This window comes from Juglans microcarpa x Juglans regia, chromosome 1S, assembly GCF_004785595.1.
Source record: "Juglans microcarpa x Juglans regia isolate MS1-56 chromosome 1S, Jm3101_v1.0, whole genome shotgun sequence".
Taxonomy (NCBI): domain Eukaryota; kingdom Viridiplantae; phylum Streptophyta; class Magnoliopsida; order Fagales; family Juglandaceae; genus Juglans; species Juglans microcarpa x Juglans regia.
Window position 1 is genome coordinate 23,642,089 of NC_054595.1, and position 26,015 is coordinate 23,668,103.

Consider the following 26,015-nt stretch of genomic DNA (forward strand, 5'->3'; position numbering starts at 1 on the left):
TAATCTTCCCTGATTATATACATGTTTAGAAATGATAGGCTGGAAATAATACATACATATCTACTTAAAGTACGAATGTTAGATGAACAGTATTTTAGTCTAACATTCTTGTTTCCAATTTTGCCCTTACTGTATTTCAAAATTCCGTTCTCTTTTATTTTATTTTCCTTTTACCGAGGGGCAGAGGCCCCGTATGGACTGAAAAAGAGGGAATGGCCGAGGGGTGGAGGTCCGGTGTGCAAGGGGACAACACATTTTCACTCAAAACAAACATGGGCCAGCAGTCAACTAGCAATCCAACATTTTCATAAAATAATACGATTTCAAAGCCCAGCTTCTACAAACCAATAAAAAAAAAAATTAAATAAATAAAAATAAAAGCATTCGACATGATTAAATAAGGTAGGTTGCTTTTGGAGGATGGGGGTAATTATTTGGGTTCATCGAAGGCCATTTGGCCAATAGATAACTATGATTTCAAAAATTAAAAATGTTTAATGTCCCCTTTTTGGTCAATAGATCAATATATACTCTTGACCATTTTAATATTTGCTTGTACGGTACGGCCAAGACTGATCATAGTTTATATTGGAAACAGCAACAAAGTCACATGTAGAAATAGACTCAAATTGCTTGTACGGCCAAGATAAATCCTTTTGACCTCTATTAAAATTGTTATGCACTACATAAAAACATTAAATACACAAACAAATTTTTATAAAAGTAAATTTATAGACTGGTATAGTATGGTGTGGTATGTCAGATCTACTTTACAGTAAGAAAATATTTACAATCTAATGTACCATATTAAAACACATTAGTATATCAATTTACTTTTATAATTTTTTTTGTGGATTCACTGTTTCTCTTTACCATATATCCTGCCTTCAACTTGTTTTTTGGTTGTTGATGAATAAAGCCACATAGATTAGTCAGATAATAAATCAAATTAATCGATTTTGTCGATGACCCCCACCCCCCACATTGCAAAATCTTCCAAACATGCATGTACGAATGAGGTTGTCAATTTTGAAATGTTGGCTAATTTCACACTAACACGATAATGTTTGTGGTGTTTTAAAAAGATGCAATGTTTTCCATACAAGAATTTATGTCCATGCATGCTTATCTCATCAGAAAATGCGAGAAAATGGTTTTCGATGACCCAAATGTAGCCAGCCATTGGTACTGCATGTTTCTGCACACGGAACTTAGACCTTTGACTTGAGATCATCATTCCTGTTGGAAACTTGGAATATTAATCCGTCATTGTCGACCTCTTTAGACTGAACAAAATTATGGTAAACTGGGTTAATCTTTCTTTCTTTCTTTCTTTTTTGGGGTTATATATATAAATTATATTAATTTCTTTTTATAGATTTTATTTTGTTGGTTTTTTTTGTTCTTATTTTTCTACCAAAATTAATTATGAAGTGCTGGTGGGAAGTTAGGGAGGTGTAATGGAAAGAGGAGAGGTTTATTTGATGTAATGGAAGAAACTACATTTATCGGCCAAATGCGAAAGAGCTGGGAATAAGCTATTCCAAATGATGGATTAGTTTAAAGTACTCTGATGGATGCTTATTGTGATGTAATAAAAGAAACTAATTCTCTTTTGTCAGCCAAAATCTGGCTTTAGACACATTGTGCACGCTATTCCAAGTGATGGGTTAGGTTAAGGTAGCTATGATGTTTTATCTACTATAATCATTCCAATATTAATCAGATAAATGAGATTTGGATCCCCTAAAATTCTTGTCTTAATTTTAAGATTTAAGTGAGAGAAATATAGATAAAAACAATGAATCTCATGGCATTTATTGAGTATTTAATGTTATTCAAAAAATATCTCTCTCTCACAATCTAAAGCTCCGTTTGATAGTGAGATGAAATTAGATAATTTTAGATGAAAATTGAATAAAATATTATTAGTATATTATTTTTTAATATTATTATTGTTTTAAAATTTGAAAATGTTGAATTATTTATTATATTTTGTATGAGAATTTGAGAAAATTATAATGATAAAATTATATGAGATTAAATCGTTTCTACATCCAAACGGGACTTAAGTTTTGAGTTCAGACATAATTATTAAACTCTATAAAAGCTAAGTTCAGATATAAATGTCTCTTTTTTTTCAAGTAAGAATTTTCTTTTTAAATATATATTTAATTATTTGCACTGAAAGTCATCAAACACAGCACATGTTTCGAATCTTTTTATCAATATGGTAGGAAAGTTAATGGAAAAGGAACCTACGTACATCGGCTCTAGTTACAACCTGATTCATGAACCTGCCATTGCTGAATTTTATTTGCCCAAGCTAGCTGTTATTCATGAACTTCCATTGCCGGCCTGCTAGTTAGGTTAATACCGGGCGTCCGGAAGCAGCCTGGAAACTGCAGCGTCCATTTATTTGAACCCCAAATATAGTACTGTCTACTGTGGATGCATGGCGGAAATGAGTTTCAAGTTGCACACAAAGAACACGCAATGAATTGCCCACTTTGCATGTACGGATTCAACATGCAAAGTGGGATTTGAAAGAAAGATAAATATATAAAATAAGTCACACGTTAAGGGCCGGTTCGAATAAAGAGATAAAATACAAACTATCTCATCTGAGTTATATGGTTTGTTTTATTTGTGTACCCAAACGCCAAAACGTAAAGTTTTTAACTCATCTTTATATCTTTATGTTGTACATTGATTTTAGACAAACTAAAAATTTTTGGAAAAGTCAAGTAATCCTACGGTCAACTTTATCCTACGCCTCCCCTTCTCATGCCACTGTTCTACTTATTTTTAATATATTCTTATTAGTGAGACCCACCACCTTATCAAATTTCAAAAAATCTAAAATCATCTCATCTTATCACTATTTAAACATATATTTTTTTACAAACCATCACATCTCATCTTAACTCAAAAATCTCACTACTATTTAAAATATCTCATATCATCTAAATTGCGTAGCCAAACAAGACCTTATTGTAAGAGTATTAAATATTTAATAAATATTATAGAATTCATTATATATGTATATATATTTCTTATACTCTAAATCATAGAGTTTAGACAATAATTTAAGATAATTCAAATCTTATGTAATTTGTGCGTCATATTGGTATCTTATTAAGTTATAAGTATTTGACTATATGGGTTAATTGAAACACGATCTGTTAAACTAAACGAGTCAGATCTTCAAACCCTAACATAATCTATTAAATAATGGTGACGTAATCCGTTTTGACCCATTTAATAATTATATAAAAATGAGTCCATACGACACGATCCATTTCAACCTATTTTATGTAATTTGATTGAAGTGACTCACATAACCCATTTGACATAATTAACATAATTTTATATAAAAGTAAAAATCTAAATTTATTAGTAGTCACAATATCTTAAAAATTAATTTTTTATGTTGATATCATATTTATTCACTTTTTTCAAAAGGAACGCGTGGTTCTTGCACACTCTATAACTGTAAATATCATTCTCTTAAAAAAAATTAGATTGTATACTAATATAAAACATTAATGTTTTTAAGATTTTTACATATAATAAAAAACCAATGTTACAAACCCAACAATTAACAAATATGAGTATTGGTCCAAAATTACAATCCTAACAACAATAAAAATGTAATTTAAACAAGTTATTGCAAATTGACCCATTATCAATCCGTTTATTAATTGTGTATTAACTAGTCAATTCGTTTTGATCTGAACTCATTTATATCAAACTCAAATCTATTAATTTTGTCTTGCATTTGTACCGAGTTTACAGATAGTGTGGTGTATAAATAATCTTTTTATGTCCATTTGGCATTCTCTATACGTTGCCACCACACTCCACATCAATGAGTCATGTGATACCATTTTTAAGAACTCCCACTTGTTACTTTTTCTTTTCTTGTTATTTTTCCCTCAGGAATTCGAACGTGAATTATGGTCTCTCCTCGTTTAAGACGTATCGGTCTTGCTTCGAATTGTATGCTTTCCTTTTAGGCGCCTCAAGAGGAGATGCTTACGTCCTAAAGGAAATGTCATTGCAAATTTGTTAAAGACTTAAAGAGATTAATTTTTTTTTTAAATATACTAAATTTTATAAAAATAAATATATAAAATTAACATAATTTTATATCATACGTTAGATTTATTTTACAATTTAATGTATTACATCAAAATATGTAAATTTATACATTTATTTTTATAAAATAAATTTGGAATTAAAGCATTTCTCAATAATAGTTTGTTAAAAGATGTGTGTAAATCTTTTGTAAAAAAAGTGAGTTATATTAAAAAAAAAAATACTTTTTAAATATTTCTTTCTATGACGTAGTCCGATTTTTCACAAATTACCTAAGTTGTACAAATCATTATTATTGACATGAATTTGAGAAAAAATTAAGCTCGGTTTGAATATAATAACTATTTTATCTCATCTTATCATTATAATTTTTTTAAATTTTATATAAAAATATAATAAATAATTTAATATTTTCAAATTTTAAAATAATAATAATATTAAAAAATAATATTATAATAATATTTTATTTAATTTTTAATTTTTATCTCATTTCATTTCCTCTCTCCTCAAACTTATTATTTAAATTGCAGCTAAATGGATAAGAATTCAAATACACGAAAACATTAATTATGTAACCTTAAATAAATGAGAGGGGACAGGAACTTATTCTTAAAACAGCATGGGAAGCAGTACGGACCCATTGCAAATGAAAATATGGAGTGAATTTCAATGGAATGATTTGATAACATGAAAGAAATTGGAGGGAGGGACCCTTTAAATGTGTGGATTAAGAAGCATAATTAAATAAAGTTGATGCTGGTGTGGTGTTAGGCTTTTCTAGAGGGACTGAACACGTGTACACTCATCTAAAGAGAGAGATTCTAATTCTAAAGAGAGAGAGAACTGACAGAGAGTCCAGGGGAGAAGAACCTTGGAAGACACGCCCCTCCTCTCTCTCTCTCCCGGTTTTCAAAACCAGCAACCAACCCCACTTGTATTAGGAATTCACTGAACCCAACCCCTGATCTCTCTCTCTCTCTCTCTCTGTGTAATATCAGTAGTAATAATAATTGTGATCATTGAAATACAGTGCAACAGCCCACAAATGTATCAGGAGAGGAGATACTAATCCCATTCCACCCTTCCCATTCGTTCATATAACATCCATTCCACCCTTAGAAATCAATGTAGCAGAAAACCCACTTCTCAATTTTTGTGCTTGAAATTGTCTTGATTAGTTTTCTATACTGCAGGCTACTGACCAGAAAAGAAAGGATCTGAAGAGGGGTCTGTCTGTCGTGTTGCCTCATTAGGAAATTTTCTTATCGCCACAACGGAAGGCTTCGGTAGCTTTTTCAACTTCACTGGTATTAATCCCTGCTTCTCTGTCTTCGGTTTTCCTAATCTTCGCTTCATCTCCCTATCTCTCTCTCATCTTCCAAGAAAGTTAGATTTCATATCTGGGTATTTATATTTTTCCTTTCTTTCGTTAATGTATTGGGTTTTTAGTGCAAACCACTCCTATTCATCTTGGAGAAACCCTTAATTCATCTTCATTAAAATCAAGCTTTCTCTTTTGGTGTTGAGACGTATTGTACAGAATTGTTTTGGCTTACCATGGTCTTAATATTGGATCGGGACTTGGAATCCATGTGCTGTGTTTGACTTGTGTGAAGCTTTTAATTTCATTGTCCATGCATGTTGTGGTTTACATTTCAGTTCAAATCTTTGAATCAATACATTTACATGATTTTCCGACAGTCTTCGCCGAACATGTATATGTTTGAGGAGATGTTTGCCGATTTATTTGACTTTTTCTTTTTGTTTTTGGTAGAATGTTCGACTGATCGAATAATTCTGTATGATTTCTTTCAGTTGTTCAACCTTGGGAGTCTGGCTGGATTATTGGGGACGACGTCTCAGGGTTTGCGCATTGAACAAGTAGCGATTCTTTGTGGACAGATAGAGACAAGTGGTATTGATTAGAGGTCGAAGATGGTTGCGACTGTTGTTTCTTAGAAGGGATACCCAAAATAAATTTTTCTTGCAAGATTAAGTTTTGAATCCGCTCTTCATTTGTAGCTATTGAAGACGCAAGTTTTGAACCTGGGATCTAAGCAGCATTAGTTTCTAAGAAGAAACACTACACTGGGTTGTTAAAGTAGAAGCCGGAAGGATTGCTACCTTAAGAGGATTCTCTGAATTTTAAATTTGATTGGATATCGCACCTGCTAGAAATCCTTTTACACATTTGAACCAGCAATTTAACTACGTCACAAGTGTTTTGAGTTTCGAAAAATCTGGAAGTTTGGACATTTCTTTGGCAGATATATGGCTCTTTAAATTCAGACATTGTGTGATTTGCATCAGTTCAATCTGATCTGGGGTTCTGCGAATTGGGTGGGTGGCTAGGAGAATTTTAAATGAGATTTGAACTTCCTGAATCGGATCCGAGATTGTTGAAAGCTTTGATTTATTCACGAAACCATTCTACAAGTCGCATTATGGATGCAAGAACAAGAAAGGTTCCTGCCCCCCTGTTTGAACGAAACAAGATAGAATATCATCATCACGGCCATCATCAAGGAAAGAAGATTGAATACCAACGCACCCTCTCACATGGGAAGGGGAGCAGCAGAAGATTGTTGACAACAAGTTACTTCAGCATAGAGTCGTTGCTTTTACTCGTATGTCTCACGGCGTCTTTGCTGATTCTTCCCTTGATACTTCCACCACTGCCTCCTCCACCATTCATGCTGCTTCTGCTTCCTATAGGGATTCTGGCAGTTCTTATGATTTTGGCTTTCATGCCTTCTAACGTGAGGGACATAACCTATACATATGTATAAATGGTGTCATAAACATGCAAATGCACCTCTCTCATTATACAAATTTTGTAATTGCCTCAATGTTAACAAGAAACGGATGAACAGTTATTTTATTTCTTATTGATATCATTTGTTTTTCATCACAAAAATCCTTTCCTCTACGAAACATTTGATTTTGCGGATGTTATTTCAATTTCAAGGTCTAGTTTAATGAAATCCTTATTTTTCTGTGGATTTCCATTCAATTGGCAGCACAATCGATATGAGCACACTTCATCCCATTTCATGAAGAGAAATGTGATCCTACAAAATCTTGGCATTAAGTTCTATTGATGTTTGTTTTCTTGCCCGAACCAGTTCGGCCTGATTATTGTGAAGCTAATCATGATAAGAGTATTTTATGCCTGGCGTTATCCACACATACCAAATCAGTCATGTTTGGTTAGAGGGAAAAGTTGTGTTCTTCTGCAATGTTATTTTCTGTCCAAAGAATAATGTTACATGCAGTTGTAGAATGTACAAGCGTCGTGCAGTCACTTTGAAAAAGAGTAAAATCTCATATTAAAAAATTATTATTTTTTCATGTGGATCTTGTATTTATTCATTTTTTTCAAAATGATTGCACGACAATTGCACACTCACGACTACAACTATCATTTCTAAAAAAGAAAGAGTAATGCTACATGTATGTTTGGTTCATGTGGCAAAACCTACTCCAAACCTCCTTAAAATATCTGCATTTGATTTTGGCAGACCATATGGGATTGAGGAACTTGGACATCGTTTGTTTTCACAGTTCATCTCATTTAATCATTACAATTTTTTTAAATTTTTACACAAAATATAATAAATAATATTAAAAAAAATATATTATAATAATATTTTATTCACCTTTCATCTCATCTCATTCCAAAACAAAAAAACAAAAAATGAAAGGGCACCTTGGTACCACAAATGCTGAGAAGAAATGTCTTTCTTTCTTAACCTCCGATCTCATTCATGCACTGATTGAACCGAACCCAACACCCAACTTTAGCAAGGAAGAAAGATACTGGTAACTATGGTTAGGCCAGGAAGAGGGGGAGGGTTGTTGGAGGAGATTGGGAATGTGGGGGGGTTGAGTACTTGACATCATGGCAGGATTTTAGGCATGACGCGTTACAAGCATCATATCCCCAATGAGATGAGACAAAATTCCCTTTCACTGGGTCACTGATAACATGCATGGGCATTGGTTGACCAAAAGAATGAATATAATTTATAAAGCAGAGAGAGAGAGAGAGAGAGAGAGAGAGAGAGAGAGGGTGGATCTACCTCATTTGCTGGTCACCATTTAAGGAAAGGGGAAGGAACGCCAGGCATCCTTGTTTTTCTTTTTATTATTTAATATCAAGATGTCATTTAGCAGATGGGATGTGATCTCTTCCCACCATAATCTGTTTCTCAAAGCTAATGATCGAAGGGAGAGTTCATTCCGTTGCACCCACCGATCCAATTAAGAATAATATTATATTCCTTTTTTTTTTTGTAGAGTTCTCCATTCTGCATGATTTGCACCTGTGATGGTTTGATTCCAGTGCCTACGGCTAGCGGTCAAATGCCCACGTGAAACATCTTTTACTCGCCATATAACTTTTGGGTTGCGTTCATCTTTTACTTGCGAAAGCGTCCAAACATCCACCTCAAGCCACCGCCCATAAAATCTTTTATTTGGGTACATGCATCACAACGGATGGATTTCTATTTTTCTTTTTCCTGAAATAAAAAATTATTTGCAAACATATTTATCGGATGGCACATAGTAAGACGAAGAAAAAGTGTTTGATTATAAGAGAAATTATATTTAGAGCATGCAAGTTTCGCGCATTCATTTTGAAAAAATAGATAAATTTCAAATTCACATAAAAAAATATTTTTTTAATAATAGTTTTTCATTTTTTTTAAAGAGAGTGGAGACATGCATACCTCAATATTGTATCTAGCACTATTCTTTTTTAAATAATTGTAACGAATACAATATTAATGACACGCTATCTCATAACTACATGTTGAAAGTAGCGGAGAAAAATAAGCTTTAAAAACAATTAGAAAAATGTTTCAAACCAAAAAGAGATCCTAAAGGCCAACAGCATGCGGCCTAATGGCACAAGACCCACATCTCCAAAATGGAGATCATGGCTCGACCCCCTTCCCTAATGTATAAAAAAATAAATCGTAAAAAGTAAATTTATAATTTGACATAATTTGATATGATACGTTATATTGTAAATTTATTTTTATTATACAAATATATACTAATATAAAACGTTGCCCTTTGATTTTTTTATTTTTTTATCATTTGTGTGCACATAAATGCTTTGAAAAAAAAAAACAAAAAAAAAATACTTATCCGTGCATTTGGGGGCACAAATTTCGGTCCCCCAGCAGCACCCAAAATTATTTGACCCAACCCATTTCCATTTTCTTTTGCTAGACTGACAATTTATGGGCAAATTCGAACGACAAACCGTATTGTTTTTTTCCACACGGATTGGAGATTTGCTCGATTAAGGAGAAGATTGGGCGGTCACAAGCAAGATTCTGGGTCTGGATTTGCTAAGATTAGATTATATGTAAAGTTTCTCGTTTTGTGCTTTTGAATCACTCTCACAGAAACCAACACAAATTTGTAAGTTTCAAGACGGTGGAGGGTGAAGAAGAAAGGAGGAGAATATAAAACACGCAGAAAATAAATGAGGGAGCTTAAGAGAGGGAGAGGAGGTCAATGCTATAGCCAATATACACAACCATTATATTTCCAACACCTTTGAGAATAGTTGAACTGTGTCTTACACCACGGATCAACTTGCACATGCGATATTAATTAAGATTATACATTACATGCCACATATGAAGTGTGCAGGGAGACCTTAAGATGCAAGGCAACCCACATATGATGGAAAGAAAATTGGCAAACCTTGATAACTTCCATCACTAGACCTCAGCAAGAGAGCATATTATTACTTATCTATGGCACATATAGCTTTGAACCAAAAATCATATAGATCCGCGGGCAAAATCTTGGACCAAAAATGGAGGAAGATGATGCTCCAAAACAGCCACGAGTTCTCTGCCCTGGTTCACCTCTTCTAGCACCCCTCCTCCAAGCCTTCTAACTGCTTCAACAAACTGGCCTCTTAGCCTCTGGGACATCAAACAGCCACCTGCCTTGATAAATTCCCTATACACTGGTAGGTAAGCAATTGCCACCCTCAGAGGGCCTGGAAGATCTCTTAAGCATATAGGAGATCCACCCCACTTCAAAATCCTCACAAGGTTCATGTAATGTTCTTGTCCTTGCCTTTGTCCATCCAAGAAAGCTGCCTCTGACCAATTCTCTCGAAGAAATGACCTTAGCTCAGGCGCTACGGCCTCATCATCAGACCTTGCGATACTGTCTGCAACAGCATAGGTAGCTGCTGGATCACCCAAGAAGTCTGAGCGGAGAAGAAATGCTACACCATCAAGGGACCCACCACTCCGTTCACCAGCAGCCTTGAGAATCTCGATGCTGAGTGCTGCAAGTACATGCTGAGGAACGTGAGGGAGAAGATAGGCGGCAATACCTACTTGACTGCTTGAAGTGGCAGCTGTGAGGGCAAGACAAAGCTCCATGTCTCGGCATTGCCTTTTCACAAACCACTCAACAACTTGCAGACAACCCCTCTCAGCAGCTCTCATCAAAGGACCCAAGAAAGCGATGGCCTTACCCTCTTCCACCAGACATTCCATTGTGCCAATCTTGCAGTAGTGGGAGGCAAAGCCCAAAGCAAGGTCAACATCAACATCCAGGCTGTTTCTTTGGGCAATCTGCAGATATAATCCCAGATAGGGGGAAGAGAGAGAGAGAAAGAGAGATGTCAAACTACACATACAAACAGATCATATACAAGGAAACAGACAGAATAGGATACATATTTTTTTTTATAGGCAGTAACAGGATGCATATTTTTGCAAGTGAAACTTAATGATAAAAAGCATTTTCATGTGCATGTCTGTAGAAGAAGCACCCCATTCAAATAAATTAAAAAGATCAAGCATATCAATCCATGTCAAGCATCCCACCCATGAAAGAAACAATGAAGCAATCGTGCAGATATACCTTTTACAAAAATGGAATTGTTTAAACTATGGACCACAGAAATTACATGTTAGACCCGCTTGTTAGAATCACTATATGCAGTAAGTATGATCGCCAATGGAAAGGTTAATATCATAATGAGGATAAATTCGGTAACGTATGCATGTTTAGGGATTATGATGACAAGCTCCATACCAATTATTAAAAAAAAAGTGTAGATATGAACCGGATTGCTTGAAAAATCCAATAGGACTCCCCAGAAAGGAATCCCCTCTACTTATCAAAAAAAGAAAGGAATCCCCTCCAGTTTCCTCGCTAATGAGCTGTCCAGGTAGGAAAGCTACCGCTTTAAATGTAAAACAGAGACTCTGCCAAAAGGAATCCCTCACCCGCCCTTTCCCTTTATATTTGGCAAATGAGCTGTCCATGAAGGAAAGCTTTAATTTTTGTGGTGCTAATAGTTTGCTATAAAGATTTAAAGCAACATATACAAAAACATATATTTCCATAATCTATGCAACCCTGTCAACCATTCAGAAACTTGAAAGCAGGACCATTTATTCTGAGAAGAACTAAATCACACATGGGATGACCCACGATTATTAGGTAGTATCAGGAAAATATGAAAAACATTTATTTGCAAGAACCCTTTACTTTCTAAACAAATAGTACTAGAAACACCAACTGTTTTTCAAGGGAAAGGAAAAGAAGAAAAAAAACAAAGGACCAAACCCAAAATGATTGATATTTACATCTCGTAGTTCTCACAAATTGCTTTTCAAAGATTCCTTCAAACCAATCTCAATCCTGGCAAGAGAGCAATTTAAAATAGAAAAGATTACGGTGCGGTTTGGATAGTGAGTTGAGATGAAAGTTGAATAAAATATTGTTAGAATATTATTTTTTAATATTATTATTGTTTTGGGATTTGAAAAAGTTGAATTGTTTATTATATTTATGTAGGAATTTGGAAAAGTTGTAATGATGAGATGAGATGAGATGAAACACTTCTTGTATCCAAACGGGGCCTACATCAAATTTGGGTGTATGTGAGAAACGAGGTAGCTGCCTCTAAAAAATTATCTAACAATTCCATGTCGGTAGTTACATATTCGACAAGTATAGAAGTTATTTCATATCACAGCCATTTTTGCATGTCGGGATAAAGAAAATCCATGAGAAGCTAAGGGGTCACCATACTTTTTTTAAGAATAAAAGTTTTATAAACAAACTGTTTATTTCTCTAACTTTCAAATCCCCAATAATCGACAAAAGTTTATCTGCTATTTCTCATGGTTAATTAAAGTTTGACCAGCTCCATTTTTTCTTCATCATCAAGACACCAATCTCCTGTAATATAACCCAACAATGGTTAAGCTGCAAGTAAATATGTATGGAAGAATGGCTTCCAATTCTTTCCTCCCAATTCTTTCCTTCCATATCTTTCCTCGACCTGTCCTTACTAATAGTTTCTTTCCCACTCTGTTTTGAACACAAACACACACCCACAGAGATATGCATGTGAACATAAAGAACAAAATACTTTTTCAAAGCCAACTACATGTCACCATCAAGAAATATCAACATGATATTAACAATACCTGCAATAAAATGCGCACAAGTTCTGTGCTCCCAAACCGTGAGGCTTCAAGGAAACACTGATTAACATTGTCTGCACCACCCTCAACCAACACGCCCAGCAATCCTTGGATTGCAGTTGCTGATATCCCAGTTGCCCATCCAGGATCAAATGAGCTAGAGAAGAGGGTAAGGGGAAAGCAAGCTGCATCAAAGGCCTCCGTAAAGTCCTTCCCAGTAAGTTGGTTGCCAGCAAGATCTAAAAATGTCTTGAAACCAGATAACTGGAGTTGGATCTCAACAGCTGAGCAGTGACTCACTCTATCCTTATTGCCTTGGCAACGTGAATGGAAACCTATACATTTCAGAGCCCATTCAGTAAACTTTTGAACCTTAGCACCGGCTTCTGCCTTCAAGACCTCATCTCCATTACACTCCTGCAGACGCTCATGCAACCTGATCAAAATATGGAGTAGAATGTCTTATCAATAGCCTGCTATAAACATAAGCATTGCACTCAGCATAAATAGCAAACAATATCTGTCTTTTAAAATTTATAAAAAGAAGGCATGAATCTTCTGTTGCATAGTATGAGATTTGTTGAAAGTCCAGGCCCTCTTTAGATCAGTATATAGATTTTCTAATATCGAGTTTTCCCTTGTGCTGCTAACCAGTAAGCATCATGGCTAGGTTGTTAGCATCCATACTCGAATGCAAGATCTATAATTATTTCCAAACATCCACCAAAGGAAAAAAATATATTCCTTTCAGATATTCTGCAAAGGAAAAAGCTCAAATGTGTGTGTGCGCGCGGGCGGGCAGACATGTAGAGACAATAGAGGGAGTCCCATGTACATGAGGTTTCCCTTTCATCCAAGCACGTTATTGGTTAGTTTTCTTTAAAAAAAAAAAAAAAAACATTTGAGAAGAGCTTGCTTTTAATTTTTCAATTAATTGGAACCACATCACAAAAATAAACCTGAAGTTGGTGAAAAATAGTATTCAGCCCTAAAAAATGAGAATTCCATCAATATTAAAGCATCAGAATGGTTTTATTTATTTAATTAATATTTATTTAATTACTGTTAAGCGAGGAATTTGAATCTTCTCAAACAGTTGGCAAACTACACAACTATGGTCTCATAAACGGTAAAAGAAAATTACACTTACCTTTGAGCCATTACAGTCACTGTATCAGCAAGACTCATTGTTCGGCTCTGGCAGGCGGATACACATGAAGCAAGAAATGAAGTCCTCAAAGCAGCTCTTGTAAAGTCATAAGCACCATTTGAAATGATCTTCTTAATCAATCCTGTTATCCCATGAAGCTCTTGCTTTGTGCTCAGGAACCAGATGGAGTCCAGTGTTATGCACAAGGCATCATTAAGGGTTTGTGGATCTGCCAAGAAGATCAAACTCTCTGCAAGCTCCCAATCATGAGAACTCACAGCATCCTGAAACAACCGACCCAACTCAATCCTGTCTTGTCTACTGAGCTTCTTCTCTTGCCCCAATCTCTCATGGCTTCCAACCTCGGATTCTGTTGCAATCATCCTGGATTTAAGCTTCTTGACACTGCAACAACAACCACTGGATAATCTGGATTCTTTCATTACAAGAGGCCCTTCTCTAGAGAATACCACATTACTTCTCTCTCCTTGCTCTAAGTCACTCCTCGGACTATCAATCCCATTTTTTTCAGTTTCCATTTCCAAAAACATGGGGTCCTCACTTCTATTTTCCTGACTCCCCACCACGGACGCCGCCTTCATCCTTACCCTCTACACAAACAAATATATTCTCTGCCCTCCCTAATTAAGCAGAAAAACTCTAATCAAGAAGATACTCAATACTCCAAAAGCACAACAGGACACATCACAAAATAACTAAACCCCCGAGAAAAATTCTTCCTTCAGAATCTCAACCCAAGATGTGCCAATAACAAAACCCAAACCCTAGAAAGGTCCACTCTTTCCTTCAAACGCTACTAAAATGAGCTCCAGGTGAACAGAACATGAATCAAAATCCCATAGAACTCAAAAGAAAAAAGGACCCAAAACCCAGGAAATCCAAAAGTTAAATCCCACTTCCACAAATTACTCAAAAGCGAAATATATATATATATATATATAGCCAAATTACATATATCCAGGTGTTCTGACACAATCCAAATCAGTGTTCAATAAGCATCAAATCGTTTAAAGCAATCAAACCCATGAAAGAAAGGCAAATCAAACAGCCATACCCATCAAAATAGCATTGATCAGACCACCAGAGTAGGCATGGAAATCAGACCCACAGTTGCATCGGCAGAAAACCCTAGAAACCACTCCTTGAATGAATCCACGGGAATTCCAGAAGCATATGTAGAGATCGAGAACAAACCCTAAACCAACAAAAACTATTTTGGTTCACAACAAACCAGATATTGTTTCTGAGTGATTAATACAGAGCCCGTTTGGAAAGCGAGAAAATTCAGGAAAGAGAACAGGCCAAAAAAGGAAAAACGCGAGTGCATAAATAGTTGTATTACGTATTACTATTACTATTAGAGAGAAGGAGAAAGAGTGATGAGAAATGAATAGACAGCCAACCTGATCAACAGAAATGCAGAGAGAGAGAGAGAGAGAGATGGGGTGAAGGAAAACCCACTGCCTATGGCAGGCTTTGAGAATATTTATTTTAAGGACAAGAAAAGGAGGCATATATAATCAATTCAATATATTAAAAAAAACTTTCAGATTATTTACTTCTTTTAAACCTTATATAACTAATAAAAAAATAAGAGAAATATTTTAATTATAAAGACATAATATAAAAATAATCTTATAAATTGATTTGAATTAATGTAATTTATTAAGTTGTAAAATTATTTTTATTATAAAATACATCTACCGAATTATATAAAATTATTTTAATTTATACAATTACTTTTATAATTACTTTATAGCTATAACTCTCTTAAGAAATAAATGAGTAAGAGAGAGAGAGAGGAAGGATTGAGAATATCTGAATATTAATCTTTATACTAATAATATTATTATGAAAACAAAATCATCAGATAAATTTAATTTAGAAAAAAAAAAAAAATCTGAGGAGTGAACAAAAGGACAATGAAAATGAGAGTCACCACAAAACCACCACAAAGAGAAAAATGAACGGTCCCACTCATACAAAGTTATCCATCCTACCTCACACTACAAACAATGATTACAACACCCTCCTCTCAATCTCTATCTCAATCTCTATCTCTCTCTTCCTTCTTCTGTCTTTGTTTTGGCTCTTTCCCGTTTGCTTTTGGCACCTTCCTTTTCTCCATTCATTCTTCGTTCATTTTATTGAATATATATATATAAATATTTTAAAAATAAATTTATAAATTAATATGATTTAATAAAATATATTAAATTATAAAATAGATCTGAATAGATATCATGAGTCACAACTCTTAAGTAATACTAAGTCTGAGCGGGTTTAGATTTTGGGCCTATCTATGAATAGCACGGGCCATTGGACTTAACTTCCTTTTGAACAGAAAGAAGATTATAAAGAAGTTTGACTACTCATTGCAACTTCCAACTTTCACATGTCTTCTTGTTTGGTCCAGTCAGATGAAGTTCACCTTTAACCGATCGAAAGCATTCAATTTGGGTTCCTTTTTTCTATAGAACATTGAATTTGGCTTTAATTTATGTACGCAATTGCAAAAGAAAGATGAAAAGAAAACCAGGGGGTTGTCTAAAGTTCATTTTATCCTAATAATAACAAGGCTGGTCACCTTTTTTACTAGGATTAATGTCTTCTTCATTTAGATTTCCATTAATCTAGTAAATTGTTTCCAAATTCTAAAGTTCTCTGTAATTATTATCTGCATTTAGGTTTTGAATAGTGTTATATGTACTTACAATATTTATTTTGTCATTTTTTTTAAAATTCAAAATTCAAAATTTGTAAATATAGCGTATATACCATAAAATCATACCATCATCTCTCTTAAAATAAAAAATAAAAAATAAAAAAATGAGGAGTTCCAATTCTCACGTATGGATAGTTTTACTAAGTGGTCGTTTCGATAGTACGATAAGATAAAATTAAATGAGATGATTTTAGATGAGTTGAATAAAATATTATTAGAATATTATTTTTTAATATTATTATTATTTTAGAATTTTAAAAAATTGAATTATTTATTATATCTTATTTAAAAATTATAATGATGAGATGAGTTTGAATAGTTTTTCTATTCAAAAGAGACTTAAATGAGACGTGGCCACATGAGATCCCTCTCTCTTATTTAGATGAGTTTACCTTCCTATAATAAATTTTGACGTGTTGAAAGAAGGAAGTGTTAAATTCAAAAAAGTATATTATAAAAATAAAATTTATACGTCAATGGGTTTGATGCCTTATCTAAAATCTACTTTCAATAAAAATAATTTTATAATATAATATAATACAGCAAGTTATACCAATTTATAAACTTTATTTTTACAAAATTTCTTTATGAACTAAATATTTATTTAAAAGAAAAGAATGACATGCGATGATGTTTAAAAAAAAAAAAAAAACTGATATTACTTAAAAAGCCAATATGGAGTTAGATAAATTTCGAAAAAATGAATGAGCTTTGAAGATAGGGATTAAATAGAACTAAACTAGATGGACCAATTTAATAAAAGTAGTGATAAACGTACTTACAATTTTATTTATACTTTTATTTACAAGATTTATTTTTATAGTTCTCTTTTAAAATTTAATTTTATAATTTTTAATATATCAATAATTGATACGTAGAGAATTAAATTTTTTATAAAATTTTATTAAATACAATTAGTATTTCCCATTTAATAAATAACAATTAAAATCACTTTGAAGTTTGAACAACGGTGTGGTAGGGCAACCTAATATATTAGAGTTAATTGTGGAATCTGATTCTCTTCTAAGTGTTCAAGCAATTCAAAGTATGAAGGAACTTATGTCACTGCAAGGCAACATATGCTATCAAGGATTTAATGAAACTTCTTTCTAAGGTCTCAGTCCAACATGTTAATCGATTGTCAAATAGAGCTGCTGATGGTTTGGCTAAGCGTGCACGGTTTTAGGATACTTTAGCAGTTTGGGGGATCATATTCTTGATTCTACTGTTCTAATTGTTGAGTCTGAAATGATGTAATCTGTTTTCTATTTTCTGTTACATAATTTTATGGATATTTAGCTATGTAATTTGCTTTCCGATGAAAACAGTTATGGTTTCCATAAATTAAAAAAAAATTCGTTGTAGGGACCGGAAATTCTTACCTAGGCTGGACTTCTAGAAACACTTTACTCACAAAGATATTATATTTATTTAATTCGGAGGGGGTTGAAGCATTGATGGGCTGGGCAGATTGTGGGTATTAAAGTTGGGTGAGCTACCTCCTGGACCTTCTTTATAGCCCATTAGAGGACTTCTTCACAGCCCATTGAAACTGGAAGCGTGTGAGAGAGAGAGAGAGAGACACCGAATCATCGTGAAAATTTAAATCGTTTAATATTTTACAAGGGTAGTGCTAGGTGCCGCCAGCTTTGACCGCTGGCCTGTCTATCACTACAAATTTTATTTTTTATTTATATATATATTTTTAGAGTATTGTTAAGTATAAGCAGTTTGAGATATTAAATTACGTAACAACACTTATGCGACTTTCTTTTATTAAAAAAATAAATAAATAAAAAGAAAATTTGAAAAAAGAAAATTATTCTATTTTATAAAAATTAATTTTATCTTCAATTCATACCGTTTTATTGAATAGATATTTTATATGTCAATATCGATAATCGCTTATAATAAAAGTTTTCTATATTTTTAATATATTTAAAAAATTTTAACAAATAAAAAATATATTAATATTTTTAATAAAAAAAATTAAATATGATTGGAAACAAAATGTCAAAATCAGACATTATTGTATTTATAAATCTCCTTTAAGTTTATCTAATTATTTATAAATCTCTTTTTAAGTTATTTCCCCCTTTGCTGTCCTCGATAGACAGACGAAGGCATCTCTCTTCTCGCTGTGTCTTCGGCAAGAGGGAGTGTTATACCCACACATACAAGTCTTGAGAAGGAACCCTAAGCCAATATCTTTTTACCTCGATCGCCATGGATGAAGATTATGACGTCATAGTGTTGGGTACGGGTCTCAAGGAATGCATCCTTAGCGGTCTTCTCTCCGTCGATGGCCTTAAGGTTAGCTTTTCTCTCTTTCTTTACTTGCCCCCGATCGTTATTTCTTATTCTCTAATTTCCAGCTCGTTGGTCATTTCGGTGGGTCTTGCATTATGATCGAGATGGGTAACTCTGATTTGAATTTCATCTTGTTAAATCTACTTTCTTGAATTCCATCTCCTGCCTTTAATTTCCATTTGCATTTTCACTTTCTTGTGTAACCATATGCTGTTCTTGTCAATCAGCCAACGGTTCTTCATGTGGCTTTGGATTTTTAATTGAGACCTCGCTTCTGATTGTGATTGTGATTGCGATCGATAACTTGATTATAGCACTACGAGAAACATACCAATAATTGAATGAGATCTAGTTAATGGCTTTCGTCTCGGCAAGGATTCAGTTTGCCTTTGAATCTTATGTGTTGGACTGAAGGCAATCGTCCTGGGGTGGTCAACCCTTTTTTTTTTTTTTGAAGCGGGGTGGCCAAGTTAATAATTGAATCGAAGTGGGCTATCTTGGATGCTACATACTGAAAAAAGAGAGAAAAAAAAGTGGACTAACTAGAAATTCTAGAGGTTGTTTGTGATATGTGTTGTCATTTCCTTTTCACCATAGATGAATGAAGGAGAGCGGGGGCAGTATTCTGCCTCCACATTGCTTGTTCATATATTATGGTTCTTGTTGATTTTATTGGACTGCCAAGTATTTATACTCTTATAGGTTGTATGTGGGTATTCATTATAAGAGTACAGGTTTTCTGGGATTTTTTTTAAAATGCTTGCACGCAAAAGGTGTTCTAGGCAATGCAGGGGATGCAGTAACAAAGTATTTTTCTCGCTGACTTTTGATCATCTAAAAGATATTTTATGTTTTACTATTGTTCTAAAGCGATGGACAGATATCATTGTTTTTTGCACTACAATAATTGATGTTCATATCTTGTAAACCAGGTACTGCACATGGATAGGAATGACTATTATGGAGGAGAGTCAACATCGCTTAATCTTATTCAGGTCCTACTTTTGACTTGTCATTTGAGATTTTTGGAGGGCCATAATTTTATATTGGTCTTGTATATTTTAACTTCCGACTATTTATTTACTGTCTTAGTTATCTTTATTTACAGCTCTGGAAGAGGTTCAGGGGAGATGAGACTCCTCCGGCACATTTGGGCTCTAGCAGGGATTATAACGTAGACATGATTCCTAAGGTATGTGTTCACTTTCTTGATCTCTTTTTGCGTTTTGGTTCACTGTTCAAGATTGTAATTTTCTTCTGTTTCATTTTCTTCTGATATATTGACTAATTCTTGTTTGGCTAGTTTATGATGGCAAATGGCACTCTTGTTCGTGTCCTCATTCATACAGATGTTACTAAGTATTTGTCCTTTAAAGCTGTTGATGGAAGCTTCGTCTACAATAAAGGAAAGGTGTAATTATTTTCTCAAGATGTTGGAATTTTTGCACGTTGCTTACCATATATATGTATATATATGTTGCATTCATTAACTTGGTTTTCTGTTGAGTAAACCCATGATTATAGATTCACAAGGTTCCAGCGACTGACATGGAGGCACTCAAATCTCCACTGATGGGTATATTTGAAAAGCGCCGTGCTCGTAAGTTCTTCATTTATGTTCAAGATTATAATGAGCATGATCCCAAAACACATGAGGGGATGGACCTGACTAGAGTGTCGACTAGAGATCTAATTGCGTAAGCTCTTGGTCTTTGCCTTCGTTGTACACGTTGCTCTCTTCTGCATTCTGTCTTGAGATATCTAATTGTACAATTTAAGAGGTCTCAACATGCTTTCCTAGACATCAGGCCGTTTGTGTTTGGGAATAGACTGAAACTTCAGTTCTGTTTAGCATGGTGTTTCATAGTTGTAAACTGTAAATTTTATGCAGAGAGTGGTTCAGAGCAGAACCATCTATAATAATAAATAAATAAATAAATAAAACATAATTTGAGAGGCAAAGTCTTATAATTTCGTTAATCAAATAAGTTTGAATGAGGTTCTCAAGTGAAGTAGTAAACTTGAATTTTCGTTTCCTAATGTATGCATATTTTTAAACTTGAATTTTTGTTTCCTTATGTATGCATATTTCGTTTTCTTTTGACAGAAAGTATGGTCTTGATGACAACACTGTGGACTTTATTGGTCATGCTTTAGCACTACATAGAGATGATCGCTACCTCAATGAACCCGCACTAGATACTGTGAAGAGAATGAAGGTGAAAAAAGGCCTAGGATTTGTGGTCCTTTTTGTTTATTCGGATTCATGTACATTGAATGTTCAGCTTCTTTGTGTTGCACTTATCCTTTTTGTACCTCTACCGTGTCATAGCTTTATGCAGAGTCCCTTGCGCGTTTTCAAGGAGGATCCCCATACATATATCCTTTGTATGGATTGGGAGAGCTCCCTCAGGTCTCTCTCTCTCTCTCTCTCCCCCCAATCCCACTAATCTTTTTGTTGGACTTTGTATTTTGGTAAATTTGGGGTTCTAGTCAACGTTGTATAATTAATGTCAATTTTCTCAAACCCAGGCATTTGCACGGCTTAGTGCCGTTTATGGTGGGACATATATGTTGAACAAACCCGAGTGTAAGGTACTCCTATCACATATCTCATCTCAACCTTATTATGTAGTTAATCTCACCATTTTTCTGGTTTAGTTGTCATTGTACATATCATGTCATGCTTATATGAGGGATCTGATTTGATTTTGAATTCCAGGTTGAGTTCGATGAGGAAGGCAAAGTTGTTGGCGTCACATCAGAAGGGGAAACTGCTAAGTGCAGAAAAGTTGTCTGTGATCCCTCATACTTGCAGAACAAGGTTATAATTATACTACCTTTTTATAGAGGATTAAGTATATAATCACTCCCTGAGTTTCAGGCATTTATCTTTTCACAAACTAGATTTTTAATTTTATCAATTCGCTCCATAAGTTTGGTAATTTTTTTTTATAAGAATCCTCCGTCACATTTATTGATGGAAATACATGCATGCCGGATTCATTAAAATGTTAAAATAATTAAAAACTTAAAACTATTATAAAAGGTATAAAATTCTTACTTATTAAAAAAGTATAAATAATATAAAACATGAACTAAAACCAAGAAGTAAATTTTGAAAAGAGCAATGCCTTCATTCTAACTCTTGTCATCCACAGTCATAGTTGCTGATGTGACACTTTTCAAGTGACTTCTTGTTTCAACCACACAATAGAAGCCACTTATCAAAATAAATAAATAAATAAATAGAAGCCACTTAAAATAATTGCAAAGACAATATGACTGAGGATGACAAAATCTTGGATGAAGAGTAGTGTTTCTCTTTCAAAAAGCTGAAAAACTTAAATAGAACAAAAAAGTCTAATATTGTTTTTTATTTTTTATTTTTTTGGCTTGGTCTTGGGTATCACTCGTTTCAAGGTCCAAGGTTCAACACCTCATAGGTACAAACAATCCTTTGGGGCCACACCCCTTGGTGAAAAATCAACGATTTAACCAGTTCCGTGTAGGAAAACTTCCGAGGGTGCGGTGCACGGGACCGGGGTTTACTATGCAAGTGCGGGTCCGAATGGCCCTGCCTTGGAGAGGTTCCCCGACATTAAAAAAAAAAAATCCAAGATCAAAAGAAATGTGAGAAAATAACAAATGAAACTAACAAACTACTTTTCCCCCCAAAAAAACAACATTTTAAAGTAGAATACTCAAAAAACAAGGAAAAAAAAAATTTTTAAAAAAAATGGAAATAAAGGGTGCTTGTGGGTTGCGTTGTGGAGGAACCCAGGTAGCGCCTGGGTTGGGCAACCCAGGCCACCTAGGTCTAGCCAGCGGCCACCCTTACTTATTTTTTCCTTTTTTCAAACAAAATCTTGAAGTTTTTTTTTTTAATTGTAAATGATTTTAATTTTTGAACTTTATATATTTACTATTTTTTAGTCACGTGATGTGCCACGTTGGATTTTCAATCTGATGGAGGATTTATATTGAAAAAAATTACAAACCTAAGGAGCAAATCAATACAATTGAAAAACCTGGTAATGTAAAGATAAATGTTTTTATTTATCGGTAAGGTAATGTAAAAGATAAATGTGCAATTTTCTCTGTTTAACTAAATGGTGAATCTTGGAAAGACTTTTATTACGGAGCCTCTAAAGATCTCATTAATTTTTTAATACAGAGGACATTGAATGTGGCTTGCTTTACTGAAAGTTGTTTATGCATTTCTGACAGGTTAGGAAGGTCGGTAGGGTTGCAAGGGCAATTGCCATAATGAGCCACCCCATCCCAAACACCAATGATTCTCATTCAGTGCAGGTTATCCTGCCACAGAAGCAGTTGGGTCGCAGATCAGACATGTGAGTTCTCATACAATGCTGCTGAGAAAAATTAACGATTTCACACCTGTTGAATTCTTGCTATGTATGAATTCATTTGTTTAGCACAAGATCTGTGGAGTGGGGAGATCAAAAGATAGGATGATGAAGATAATTTAGATTTTTTAAAGGCTACCATAGAGTATGTTTCCTTGATCATCCTAGTTGGTAATTAGGAGTGGTTTGGATTCAGAGATGAGTTGAGATGGTTTGTGAATAGTAGAATAAAAGTTGAATTGTTTATTATATTTTGTGTGAGAATTTGAGAAAGTTGTAATGATGAGATAAGATGAGTTGGAATGAGTTGAGGTGGGTTTTAAATTCAAACGAGACCTAGACTTTTTCTGACAGGCTTTGTAGAGTTTTTCCAAGAATCCTTAATTAATTAGGCATTTGGATATCTTATGGAAATTGCAATTGTCTTTTGAGATTAACACGTACAGTGGTGCAGAAAATATATCCTAAATTTATCTAAATTAAGTGTAAGAAAAACGCTAGAAGAAATGGCATTTTGATTCTTCCAAGTACACTTCCAGTCCCATAGAGTATGTGGATCTAAGCAATTTGTTTATTTTATTTGAGCTCAAGACCAACTCTTCAATTTGATTGGGAACTTGCGCATTCCAATCAACTGGAATGGTATTGAGACTCCTCAACAGTGCCTCCCCAGGGTGAAACAACCCTCTGCATCTGTTCTAGTCTATTTGGCACCTAGATGTTCTGAGAAATATTTACCATCCGAAAAGAGGAAAAAACGGAGTCTTTGTCTAAAGAAATGCCTTAAGAAAGGGCAGATGCAGTAGAGTGAACAGAAAAGTATGTTTGATGATTTTTCCAAACATACTTTTGTTTGGAGTGCCTAGATGTTTTTCTTGTGTATATCAGTATTCCTCGATATTGTTTGTTTGGAGTGCCTGAAGGCACGCATATGCTCTGCACACCTGATGCTTGTACCTAGCACTAACAGAAAAAAAAAAAAAAAAAAACCACCAAAACAGAAAAAAGAAAGAAGAAGAAAAAAAAGAAAGGGGTGCACAGGCAGAATCCACGTTAGAGATCCCAATATTCTGTTAAAGCAAAAACTTGTATGTTTATTCTGGTGCTCCTTTTCTTCTGTTATGTCTTATTTAGGGTGACTTAAAAAATTGTTTCATTGGGGGGGCTTAGTTTTTCTGATCCTTCTATGGTTGGGCAGGTACCTTTTCTGTTGTTCTTATTCCCACAATGTTGCTCCAAAGGGAAAATTTATTGCATTTGTATCAACAGAGGCAGAGACCGATCATCCTGAGACTGAACTTAAGCCAGGAATTGACCTTCTGGGACAGGTTGATGACATATTCTTTGATATCTACGACAGATACGAACCAGTCAATGAACCATCCCTAGACAATTGCTTTATTTCAACTGTAAGCGATCTTTTGTTTTTCTTGATGCTTGCCTTGATTCCATTGCTACTACCATGCAGCTTTTAGTAACTGAATGACAATAACCAAGTTCGTTTTCATGTTTAACAGAGTTATGATCCAACAACACACTTTGAGTCAACTGTCGTGGATGTACTCAACATGTATACCATGATAACTGGGAAGGTAGTGATTTTTTATCTTGTGAAGTCGATCGTTCCTTTACCTGTTTAACTCATCCCTTGAGGTCCTAAATTATTTCATAATCATGTTTATGGGCTTTATTCATTTATATAAATCATGATGTCTCATCACATATGTTGGCCTAAAGTGGAGTGCCTTAAATATTTTGGGGAAGGAAGTTTATTATGAGTTCCAAGTTGAACAGCTAAAATTAATCTTTAATCATGGTCGGGTTTTTCTTGCCCATGGTCGGGTTTTTATTATTTTAATGAATATTTAAAACTTAATCTCATTCAATTGCCATGATGGGCTTTCCTAATTATATTCCTATAACTATTTTACAAGTCATTTGTAATTGACATATGCGATAGTGCCACTTATTAATTAAAGTTTTCTTCTTTTTTTTTTTTAATTCAAAATTTACATAACTATCCTCCCTTTTCCCTTCAAACCTAAGTTATAAAGAGATTTGTAAAAAGACTTGATTACTAATTGAAAAAACTCTGCAACGATATAAAAGCCATTTTAGTGGTACTTGTATGTGTGCGTGTGTCTATATATATATATATATATATTATAGAAGAAATTATTGTTAAAAGCTGTTTTAGCGGAAAGAAATAACAATTGATTTCTCTCGGTGGTTGGAAGTTGATGTTCTATCCACATAACATAGAAGTAATGGTTAATTGGTCTTTTTGATCAGGTTCTTGACCTCAGTGTGGATTTAAGTGCTGCTAGTGCTGCAGAAGAATGAGGATTGAATAACACTTCTTTTGGTGCTTGAGCTGATTATTCTGCCTTTGTTTCAAGTTCTTCAGGAGTGGTTGAAGTGGCCAGTAACGAAAGTGGCATTGTGCCTCGTCAGTCTTTTTTTTACCCCGTCACAGATTATATGCTATGTGATCAAATGTATTTTCACACGCACTTGGAATTTGGTGTGCAGATTTAAGACATGCACTTATGGTGGCAGCTTTGAATTGGAACTTATTTAGAATTGCATGCCATGGCGTTTTTACCATTGCCCCCGATTAGCTTTGCAATCCCGAACCTGTTGGTGTTGGTTCAAGTGATAAAATCATAAAAGGCTTTGGTTTTTTGAGGGTATGTTATTTAGGGGTGTAATCGGTTCGGTCTGGTTTTGGTCATATTTTGAAACTGAACCAGTCTAAGTCTGTTTGGAATTATGAGAACCGTTACCAATCGATTTATCCAAGAAATTGGAATTTTCGATTTTTTTGGTTTCAGTTCGGTTTACAGGTGTAA

General features: G+C 34.2%; 2 protein-coding genes across 5 annotated transcripts; one reads left to right on the plus strand and one right to left on the minus strand.

Moving 5' to 3' along the window:
• Nucleotides 1-9,637: 9,637 nt before the first annotated feature.
• LOC121247062 (ankyrin repeat protein SKIP35-like) lies at nt 9,638-15,246 on the minus strand. 4 transcript variants are annotated; one of them, XM_041145395.1, is made up of 5 exons: nt 15,162-15,246; nt 14,813-14,953; nt 13,738-14,378; nt 12,591-13,023; nt 9,638-10,718 (listed from the first exon to the last, which is right to left on the minus strand). In XM_041145395.1, exons 3-5 carry the CDS (start codon nt 14,337-14,339, stop codon nt 9,906-9,908), a joined length of 1,848 nt encoding a protein of 615 aa, XP_041001329.1. In that variant the 5' UTR covers nt 14,340-14,378; nt 14,813-14,953; nt 15,162-15,246; the 3' UTR covers nt 9,638-9,905. The 4 variants fall into 4 exon arrangements, with proteins under 4 accessions (XP_041001329.1, XP_041001326.1, XP_041001328.1 ...); XM_041145392.1 differs by having other exon boundaries at nt 14,813-15,241; XM_041145394.1 differs by having other exon boundaries at nt 13,738-14,953; nt 15,162-15,226.
• Nucleotides 15,247-18,578: 3,332 nt separating this feature from the next.
• On the plus strand, nt 18,579-25,770 carry LOC121246824 (guanosine nucleotide diphosphate dissociation inhibitor 1). Its single transcript, XM_041145114.1, has 13 exons — nt 18,579-18,796; nt 19,726-19,788; nt 19,902-19,985; nt 20,097-20,204; nt 20,318-20,490; nt 20,901-21,012; nt 21,126-21,206; nt 21,326-21,388; nt 21,516-21,617; nt 23,024-23,148; nt 24,362-24,572; nt 24,681-24,755; nt 25,456-25,770. Exons 1-13 carry the CDS (start codon nt 18,710-18,712, stop codon nt 25,504-25,506), a joined length of 1,335 nt encoding a protein of 444 aa, XP_041001048.1. The 5' UTR covers nt 18,579-18,709; the 3' UTR covers nt 25,507-25,770.
• The last annotated feature ends 245 nt before the right edge of the window (nt 25,771-26,015 follow it).